The sequence below is a fragment of the Austrofundulus limnaeus genome, unplaced genomic scaffold (genome assembly GCF_001266775.1).
Source record: "Austrofundulus limnaeus strain Quisiro unplaced genomic scaffold, Austrofundulus_limnaeus-1.0 Scaffold226, whole genome shotgun sequence".
NCBI classification, from domain to species: domain Eukaryota; kingdom Metazoa; phylum Chordata; class Actinopteri; order Cyprinodontiformes; family Rivulidae; genus Austrofundulus; species Austrofundulus limnaeus.
In genome coordinates, this window is record NW_013952628.1 from 294,857 (window position 1) to 305,418 (window position 10,562).

General features: G+C 38.5%; 1 protein-coding gene across 3 annotated transcripts in view; it reads right to left on the reverse strand.

Annotated features, from left to right (window-relative positions):
• The window catches only part of prkg2 (protein kinase cGMP-dependent 2), a 37,650-nt gene that overhangs the window by 4,596 nt on the left and 22,492 nt on the right, over positions 1 to 10,562 (reverse strand). For all 3 annotated transcript variants that reach the window (XM_014019675.1, XM_014019674.1, XM_014019676.1), the window contains 8 exons: positions 7,436 to 7,513; positions 4,836 to 4,930; positions 2,768 to 2,836; positions 2,590 to 2,688; positions 1,843 to 1,993; positions 1,599 to 1,735; positions 384 to 473; positions 160 to 301 (listed from right to left, as the gene is read on the reverse strand). In XM_014019675.1, coding sequence (XP_013875129.1) covers positions 160 to 301; positions 384 to 473; positions 1,599 to 1,735; positions 1,843 to 1,993; positions 2,590 to 2,688; positions 2,768 to 2,836; positions 4,836 to 4,930; positions 7,436 to 7,513 — 861 coding nt within the window. The remainder of the gene's footprint in view (positions 1 to 159; positions 302 to 383; positions 474 to 1,598; positions 1,736 to 1,842; positions 1,994 to 2,589; positions 2,689 to 2,767; positions 2,837 to 4,835; positions 4,931 to 7,435; positions 7,514 to 10,562) is intronic.

The following is a 10,562-nucleotide window of genomic DNA, read 5'->3' on the forward strand; positions in this document are numbered from 1 at the left end:
CCCCCCCCCCGGCTTTGTTGTTTTGATAAAGTGGAGGGAGTTTAACTGATTATAACAAACCTAAAACATTTGTTTTTATTTGCAGTGAGCAGAACCTGCTGCAGAACCTGCTGCAGAACCTGCTGCAGGTTTAAATCCGTTTAATGATCTTATATTTACCAGTTTGATGTAGCCGTCAGAGTCCAGCATCAGGTTCTCCGGCTTCAGGTCTCTGTAGAGGACACCTTTCCGGTGGAGATACTCGAAGGCTTCGGTCACACAGCCCACGCAGAACTTAGCGGTGGGCTCGTCGAAGCTTCCCCTGAACAGTTAGTTTGAGTTTCAGGAGGCAGCCCAACAGGAACGATGGAACAAGATGTTTTGATTTTCTCGGCCTCTCTCACCGGTCTCTGAGCAGACTCCAGATCTCTCCTCCCAGACACACCTCCAGCAGCATGTACACGTATTTATTATCCTTGAAGGTGCGATACAACCTGAGCAGAAACAAAGCTGAGGTCAGAACGGAGCAGAAATGTAGCTAAAAACCACAGGAACAATGTGGATTAGCAGACAGAGGGTAAAAGAACAGGGGAAAGCTCATATTAGCAGAAAAACAAGAAAACAACAAAAAAGTTGCAATTTGTGATAAAATAGCTAAAAAATCTGAAATTAGTACAAAGAAGCAGAAAGAGCGTACGTTTGCTGAATTAAGCCAAAAGGAGACGTCAGTAAAAATTAGCTATCAGCTACAAATGTAGCTTAAAAGGCATAAAAAGGTTTAAACTAGCATAGAAATGTTGAAATTAGCAGAAAAATATTCTGAAATAGCAGAAAAAAGTACAAATTTTTTAAAGTAGCCAAAGAAAGCTGAAATTAGTACAAAGAAGCAGAAAGAGTTTGTTGAATTTAGCCAAAAGGTGACATTAGTAAAAACAGTTAAAATATAGCTTAAATCAGCTAAAAATGTAGCTTAAAAGGCAGAAAAAGGTTTAAAAAGCAGAAATAAGCAGAGAAAGTTTAAATTTGCAACAACAAAAAAAAAAAGCAGAAAGGAGCAAAAATTTACCACATTTCCCTCTGGGATCAATAAAGTATTTTTGAATTTGAATTGAATTGAAAAAAGACAGCAGAATAAAGCTAAAATTATATTTAATAAAGGAGGCCTAAGAAATCAGCACAAACAGGAGCAGAGTAAAAAGTGTAAAGATTTATAAATATTTTAAAAGGTTTTAAGGATGTTGAAAACAGCTCCGTTCATTTTTAATGAGAAAAAAAGTGGCCAAAAAAACTAAGTAAAAGTAAACCTTGCTGAAATAGTAAAAGTAATAACCAGAATGTTCTGAAGGAGATGAATGTTTTCATATATAAAACAGTGAAAAAGCACAAAAATAGTGAAACTGGTTACGATTCAAAAAACGTAAAGAAGAAAACTGGATCCTGTTGAGTAATAATTCACATTATTAAGAAAAGCTCCTGTTGTAAAACTTATTATAAATATTTTCTGTTCCAAGACAAAAACAGGATCTGCTCCTGGTCAGTCATGAATAAGTTCTGTTTTCTCAGATCAATGAAATCTAACAGGATCAAACCAGAACAGCTGCAGGACATTAAAGACTGACTTGACAATAAATGGAGAGCGAGCCTCGGCCAGGATCCTCCTCTCAGAGTGGATGTGCTCCTCCTGCCTGTTCTCCACAACGTGCTTCTTCTTGATGATCTTCAGAGCAAAGGTGACGTCTTCACCTTTCACCTTCACCTGCACACATGGAAAATTCACAAACATTATCATCATCACCTGCAGAGAAAACCTGCGTCCAGAGAACTGAAAGCATTAATTATTTAATCTGTTTCATCATCAGGTACCAGTTCAACTCGTCCAAACCCTCCAACACCGAGTGTAGCCACGACGTCGAGGTGATCGAAGGGTCTGGATGGAGAAAAACCCGACACCATGTCCTTCAGCTGGATGAAACCAGGAGACAGAGGCTGGCTCTGGTGCCGTGAGATGGACTTCCTGCATGAAGAGAGGCTGTTTTATCCTTCCTGTTCATGCTTTAACACAAACTCTCACTTAAAGGGCCTATGACATCAAATTTTTGTAATAAATATGAATGTATCTTTTGAAAGATAACATAGATAACATATTGTAAAAAAGATTTCACGTCGCTGAGATAAACAGCTGTTGAGATATTTGCATGTAAAGTAACAGGAAGTGATGTCAGACATTCGTCTGCATGTAAACAGTGTTGCTAAAATGGCTAACAACACAAACTGTAGAGAAGAATCTGATGTTTCTTTAGATTACTTTAATCACTATCAGAGAGATGAGAAAAGGTCAGAGTTCATATAATATTGTTTAAATAAACAAAAAACAGGGAGTTTTCTTTCTCAAAGAGTTCCCCTTTGATGTCACTTCCTGTTTCACTTAAGTTGAGCCAAATTCAAAAGAAACATGCCAATTATGTGAAATAATGGGTAAAATCATGTGTATTACACCAAGTTTCTTAAATACTAACATATTTTCTTTGACTTGTTGTATTTCATGGATTTGCGTGTCACAGGCCCTTTAAAACGAGCTCATGGTTCTGAGCGTGGCGGTTCTGGACTCACTTTGTGTGTCTCTTCTTGTCGTCGCGGTCGAGCGTGGCCACGTAGCCCTGCAGGTGTGTCTGCAGCTCATTGAAGTTGCCCACCGTCTGATCAAACGTCCTACAACAAACAAACACCATGAAGATGTCTGACCGGCGCTGTCAGGTGGTATTTATTCTTCTTTCAGAGAACGACTCACTCCCTGTCGATGACCAGACACTCCACACCGTTGTCATCAGCGATGATATTGGCTGACCTCACATCATCACTGAAACAAAACAAAAACGTACAAAAAGACTGAAACTTCCAAACGAATCAGATGTTTTATTGATCAAACTTAGGGGGAAATTATTTAAAAAATAAATAAAATAAAAAATAATAATTTCTTTGACTGAATTTTGAACCAACCAGCACACAGTGTGGCTGCGTTCCAGTTTCTGAAATTTATTCAGTTGCCCACCTCGGTTCATGTACCTCTGTTTTCAACTGCCTACAGGGCGCCAGGTGTAAAATGTTAAAAAATGTCACCAACACACTTTCATTATTTGGTCACTTTCTGAGTGTAAAATCCTAGCTAAAAACGTCCACTAACATTTTATTGTTATTTAGCTCATTGTTTTTACATTTTAACATTTTTTACTCAAATCTAAAAGTGTAAATCTAAATATTAAAAAGGTAAAACTTAAATGTTGTGACTAAATGTTGAAGTTTACAATAAAGTATTTCAGAAAGGAACACAGTCATTACCAGTGGTGTGTGACTTTTGTTGTGTCATCCTGAGACAAAAGCAACTGCTAACTGCTAATGTTGCTAACTCTAACTCTGCTAACTCTACTAACACTGCTAACACTGCTAACTCTACTAACACTGCTAACTCTGCTAACACTGCTAACTCTGCTAACACTGCTAACTCTGCTAACTCTGCTAACACTGCTAACTCTGCTAACACTGCTAACTCTGCTAACTCTGCTAACACTGCTAACTCTGCTAACTCTACTAAGGCTGTGTCCAAAATGGCAGGCCAGGTCCTCCGAAGGCCGAATTTGTCGGCCGCATACGTCACAGCCCCGCGACGAAGGACGTCCAAAACCGAAGACTCCTCCGCCGCGACCGGGGAGTCTGGGTCCTCCGGAGGACCCGGCCTGTCGTTTTGGACACAGCCTAACACTGCTAACTCTACTAACACTGCTAACTCTGCTAACTCTACTAACTCTGCTAACTCTACTAACACTGCTAACACTGCTAACTCTACTAACACTGCTAACTCTACTAACTCTGCTAACTCTACTAACTCTGCTAACTCTACTAACTCTGCTAACTCTACTAACTCTGCTAACTCTACTAACTCTGCTAACTCTGCTAACTCATCTGCCCTAAAAGACATCAACCTTGCAGTTTTGGTCGGTGTCTGAGCTGCACTTTGAACTACTGAACCACAGGAACCATCTATATTGTTTTCAATGAACAAATTTTATATTTAGGTTTTAAAAACCATCTTCAGCAGCGTTACCAGAGTTAGCAACATTACCAGAGTTAGCAGCATTAACAACATTACCAGAGTTAGCAACATTAGCAACATTACCAGAGTTAGCAGCATTATCAGCGTTAGCAGTACCAGCAGAGTTAGCAGCATTAGCAGCGTTAGCAGTACCAGCAGAGTTAGCAGCATTAGCAGCGTTAGGAAGATCACATCACAACAAAAGCCGCACACCAATGGTAAAGGCTGTGTTCCATTCCAAACTACTTAAAACATTTAACTTTTACATTTAGATTTGAGTAAAAACTAGTAAAATGTAAGAACTGTGAGCTAAATAAAATGTTAGTGGAAATGTTTTAACTAGGATTTTACACTCTAAAAGTGAGATAAATAATGAAAATATGTTAGTGACTTTTTTTTTCTTTCAAACTTGGCGCCCGTAGCTGCCTCCATGTTTAAGATTTAGTCTTCAGGGCAGAACTGTGAACAGTTAAGACATGTCCTGTCAGAGGAGAGCTCACAGGAAGTATCAGCTCAACATCTGCAGATTATTGGAACAACTGAAGGGACAGGACTGAGCAGTTTTATGACTCATGCAAAGAAATTAGAAATTATCCCGAACATTGCAAGACGTTCTGGAGACTCCCTCATGAATATCGAGGTAGAGTTATTTTCAGCAACAATAAAAGACTTCTAACCTAAATTTGAAATATTTTCAGTATTTTTAAACATGAAAAACAAAAAGTTTCCCCTCTATGGCGTCTTTACTGGCAGCTTGTGTTGTTTTTACCTTATGAGTGCTTTCTCTCCAAAGTAGTCTCCGGTCTGCAGCGTGTTGATGATCTGTGGCATCTTGTGGGCCTCGGTGGTTTGAGTCACGTTCACCTGGTTAACACAGTTTTCACGACCTTTAGACCACCTCATGTCTCCGGTTCACAGGTGCTGCACATTTTCTCTGTGTTCCAGTCATTCGGGTGGGATTGTGTCAAATACACAGCTTAATTTAACGAGTTTAATCTATTTTTTTCTGCTGGTTGTTTTTGAAACGTCTTCAAAGCACAGCTAAGGTTGGATGTTTTGAAACTTCTCCGGCCCACCCTGGTCGAGGTCACCGACCGGCACCGTCCCGTTTCAGAAACGCCACACTGACATCGCAGCCGGAACGGCCCGAGTGTGTTTTAGCTAAGTGGCCCGTTTGACCACGGTGACCCTCACTTCCCATGTTGTTCCTCTCAGAAGTTATTACCCCAGTGGTTATGGGGTACTGAAGAGGGGCGGGGGGAGTCATTTCCTGTATTACCTCCCAAACAACATCTGCCTCGCCCTTCTGTTAGCGTTTAGGAGCTGCTGTCTCACGTAGACGTGTAATAGCATAAAAAAATCCCTCGTGGACCCTCGCTCCTCTACATCCCCCCAGTGTCAGGTTACTGACTGAGGGTGAGTCAGACCCCCCACTCTCATACGGTTACGTCAACATGTTAGTGGAGGGAAAAATACATGAAACCAGACCACCACAACCATTATATATTGATTTAAAAACACCGAAAATCTACAACTAGATCATATATCATCTGCTACCTTGCATGCCAGAGTTTTAAACAAAGATGCCATTTGATCAAAAACATAATCAACTAAATAAAGTTACAAAATATTAGATTATAGTCTGAATAATCTGTCAGTGCAGATGAATAACCTAAGACATTCTGCTCTTATTAGTCTCAAAACAAGATCAAAACTACCTTTTGGTTGAATATAAGATTGTTAGACTTGATTAGATCGACAGATTTTGCAGTTTAGTGCTCATTTTTGTATTTGTTAAGTTTGAGGTTAGCATTATTCAGAGGCGGCACCATGACGTTATGTTTAGAATAGACACAGGAGCAGAAATTTGAAGTTGAAGTTACGATAGACGAGCATCTGTACAGCTTAAGCCCCGCCCCTTTATGTGAACGAATAGGAGAGATTTTCCTTTCAAATTTTCCTTTCAAATATGTTAATTTTGTTATTACTTTTTATCATTTTTTGTTTTTGTATACATATTTGAAATAAACTAAACTAAAACTAAAAAACTAAAAGATAAAAATATAAATGTTTTTCATGTGTTAGTTTGTGTAGACTGGCAGTTCTTTCATTGCTGCTGTATGCTCAAATATTAATTTTTTAAATGTTTAATTTGAAGCTTTAAAGAAAGTGTCATGGTGCAATGTGGTCACAAACCACAAACACACTAAACAAGAATCTTAGCTCCGCTAACGCTAAACAAATAAAAATTTAGTGGAAGCTAACGCTAAATGTTAAGATGACGGTCACTCAGTTTGTGTCAGTGGAAGACTGGTGTGACTGATGCAAACCATGTTGTATACGTAGTCAATTTTGTATTTATTATTTAAATTTTGCGTGTTATTTTATTTCTTTTTGACGTTCTTAGTTTAAAGTTTAGCTGCTAAAGATGCTACATGCTAAACTCGGGGCCTTGCACAAACAGCATTGCTTGTAGTTTTTATTTAATTCCGGATAAAGGGCATAAGAAGTTTTACAGTTGTGAAGTTTTTAGTGCACCTGCAATCTGTGGAAGCTAATTTAGCGGAAGCTAATGGGTCTGCTAACAATTTCTAAAGTTAGCAAAAAAGCTAACTTGCTAATAGAGAGTCTAGATCAGGGCTATTCAACTAAATCACTCCAGGGGCCACATGCAGATCAACAGCTGAGGGGCCGAACATCCAGCAATTAAAGTCATTATGTAAATATACCGAGTGTTACAAAGATCTGATACGTTTGAAATAGTTTATTTTGCTACATTTAATCATGAATACAACATACAGAACCCTATAAAAGTAATAATTAAACGATATCAAAAACAAAAATAACATATTATGCCTTCTATTTAACAAATAATATTTTGACATCTCTGACTTGTCAAATTTTTAAACCAATTACATTTTCGCTTTCATAGTTCTATCTTCAACTGATTGTAATTTTAACTGTCTTGGATGTTCATAGAAATGTTTTTTTTACCAGCTTGTAGCCAAGATTCTGATGTTTCTGTAGATACCAAACATGTCTATGTTTAAATAAAATAACTTACAATAATTAAGGTACAAAACTGGGGGTTTGGGCTTAAGAGACCAATTGGCGGGCCAAACTTTAATCACTCGCGGGCCACATTCGGCCCGTGGGCCACCAGTTGAATAGCTCTGGTCTAGAGTAAGTAAGTGTACTCTATTAAATCCCAGTGGGGAAATTAGGAGTCTGCATGTTTCCCATCACATGTGGAGCACATAAGCTACCCGGGGTGAAGCTGGGGGGGTTAACAGCCTGAAAGTCAAACATCATATATTTCCAGTAATATCTAATAGCTTTTAAACAACATTTAGAAAGTGAGAGTTTTACCTTCCCCTGTGCAATGATGTAGAAGGTGCTGCCCTCCTCTCCCTGCCGGATGACGTACTCTCCTTTGTCATAGTATTCCTGGGGGGGACAGGGGGAGAGAGAAAGGGGAGGTGGGAGAGTCAGAGCTGCAGCGTCTCATTGATTCACCCATTGATCGTGTTTTCCTGGTTCCTGGTAGCCTGTGCCCCGAGGGACGGGAGCTAAAGTTCAACCATCAGTGATGCTGTGCCCAGCTGAACTCTGCAGCCTGAAATCTGTGAGGGACTTTCAGGATCCACTGAATAAACAAAACCTAAAATATGAAGGTTAATTAAGATGTTTTAAATGTCGGCCACACGGGTATTTTACTGAGTTATAGCACCATTTATCTCTGAGAGCTGACTCTGTGTTCACATTTTGAACACAGTCGGTGCTATTTTAGCTGTTTATGGATGAAAACGTTCAGCTCATTCTGGAGACGGACTAGGATTTTGAGTTTGGAAATTTTCAAAATATTTAACTTGATTTGTAAACGTTTTCCACATAAAAAATACATTAAAATCTCTTACTCTATTTCTTTCTTACTTAAACTTTATACTTTCTTACTTAAACTTTACTTAAAAATGTTTTATTTGGAACTTGCTTCAACTTAGGCTACGTCTGTTTTAAACTTCTTATACTGCTTTTAGCTGTTAGCTACCTTTTAAATTTTTTTAGCTACCATTCTGCTACTTTTAGCTTTTATATAACCTTGTCAGACCTTTGGTATTTTGCTACTGTAGCTCTTAATGTTTAGCTACATTTAGATTTTATATAGCCTTGTTAAACTATTAGCATTTTGATTCTGTAGCTCTTAACGTTTTGCTACTTTTAGCTTTTAGATAGCCTTGTTAAACGTTAAGCATTTTGCTACTGTAGCTCCTAATGTTGTGCTACTTTTAGCTTTATAGCCTCGTTAAACTTTTAGTATTTTGCTATTTTAGCTCCTAATGTTGTGCTACTTTTAGCTTTTATATAGCCTTATTAAACTATTAGCATTTTGCTTCTGTAGCTCTTAACGTTTTGCTACTTTTAGCTTTTAGATAGCCTCATTAAACTTTTAGCATTTTGCTACTGTAGCTCCTAATGTTTTGCTATATTTAGCTTTTACATAGCCTTGTCAAACCTTTGGCATTTTGCTACTGTAGCTCTTAATGTTGTGCTACATTTAGCTTTTATATAGCCTTGTTAAACTATTAGCATTTTCCTTCTGTGGCTCTTAATGTTTTGCTAAATTAAGCTAGTCATTTGCTTCTTTTACTTTCTGCTTTCTATTTCACCATTTTTAACTTCTTGATGGACTTTTGCTGTTTTAATCTTTTAACTACCCTGCCTTTACCTTTAAGCTAAACTGATCCGTAGAGGTGCCTCAGTGGCTCCATGAGGCCCCATTCACTCCAGTTCCACTCTGTATCTTTGGAGACGACAGCCTCTACTCTCTTTGAGCACTTCTGTCCTCTCTGAAGACCAGCAGAGAAACTACTTAGAAGGACAGAAGTGAGAGCAACTCTGTGATGATAGAATCAGCTAAATAAAGCAGTAAAAACAACCTTAAATTTGATTTATTACGGTCCTAATTTTTAAGTTGTTACAAGAGACACCTGCAGGTCTTTTGTGATCCGGGTGCTAACTCTTGCTTTAAACTCGGAGTAAACGAATCGAAACACTTCAGGATCACTTTAGATGGTTTGTTCAGTTTTACGACCGTAATTAAACTGAATGTCAGTGTGATATAACTGTTTAAATGTTTTCATTCAGCTCAGGTCAGATCGCTCTCCTGGTCCAGGTGAGACAGCTGTCTGCTGCTACAGCCCCTCACACTAAAGTGGACTTTGTCGAAAACCGAACAAACAAATCAGAGCAGCGCTGTGGACGCCGTCAGCTGTGTTTTCTGTCAGAACCCTCGACACAAGTGGCATTTTGCTGGAGCATCCTCGGACTGTTTACCTTCCGTTTACGCTTGAGGAGAGCCTAGTTTAACACAGGACTGTGACAGGGAAGACAGCACGTCCAGGGTTTGTTTAGACAGACGTCTGGACTGTACCGGAGCTGCTCAGGGGAAGGACCGGTTTGTTATTATAACATGTTAAACTTTAAATTACTCAAGAAACAAGGGACTTTAGTTTAAAAGCTTAAAAGCATCTCTCTCTTTTAACTGTACAGAGTGGGCCATTTATATAGATACACCTAAATAAAATGTGAATGGTTGGTGATATTAACTTCCTGTTTGTGGCACATTAGTATTTGGGAGGGGAGAAACTTTTCAAGATGGGTGGTGACCATGGCGGCCAGTTTGAAGTCGGCCATTTTGCATCCAAGTTTAGTTTTTTCCAATGGGAAGAGGGTCATGTGACACATCAGACTTTTTTATTGAGAATTTTAAGAGAAAAACAACATCAGCACAATTTCTATCCGCTCCTCACGTGTTAATCTCTGCGACGTCAATGGCTGTAAACAAAGAGAAACTTGTAAATAACTCATGAAAGAATAAAGTTACATTAAAACCAAGCATACCATTGTTTTTCTTGTGAAATTCTCAATAAGTCTGATGTGTCACATGACCCTCTTCCCATTGAAAAAACTAAAGTTGGATCCAAAATGGCCGACTTCAAACTGGTCGCTATGGTCACCACCCATCTTGAATAGTTTCTCCCCTCCCAAATACTAATGTGCCACAAACAGGAAGTTAATATCAGCAACCATTCCCATTTTCTTTAAGTACTGTATAGCTATATAAATGACCCACTCTGTATAATGAAACAGAAATTTTTGTAACAATTTTAGGGAAAATGTTTTCAGTTCTTTTTTTTATTTAAACTGGCTTAAATCCAACGACAAGAGCCAAGAACTAAAGTTTTAATTTCACTGGAAACAAAATCAGTGCAGTTTAGTTTAAATCTTCTCTGCGTTCATATTTTCCTCATTTTTTTCTAAACCATAATCTCTGCCTAAATTGATTTGAAACCTCGCAGTGATGTAAAACTGCTGGGCCGGACTTGGATCAGTCAGGATGTACAGTGGTTTGCAAAAGTATTCATACCCCTTGAACTTTTCCATATTTTGTCACATTACAACCACAAACATAAATATATTTCACTGGAATTTAATG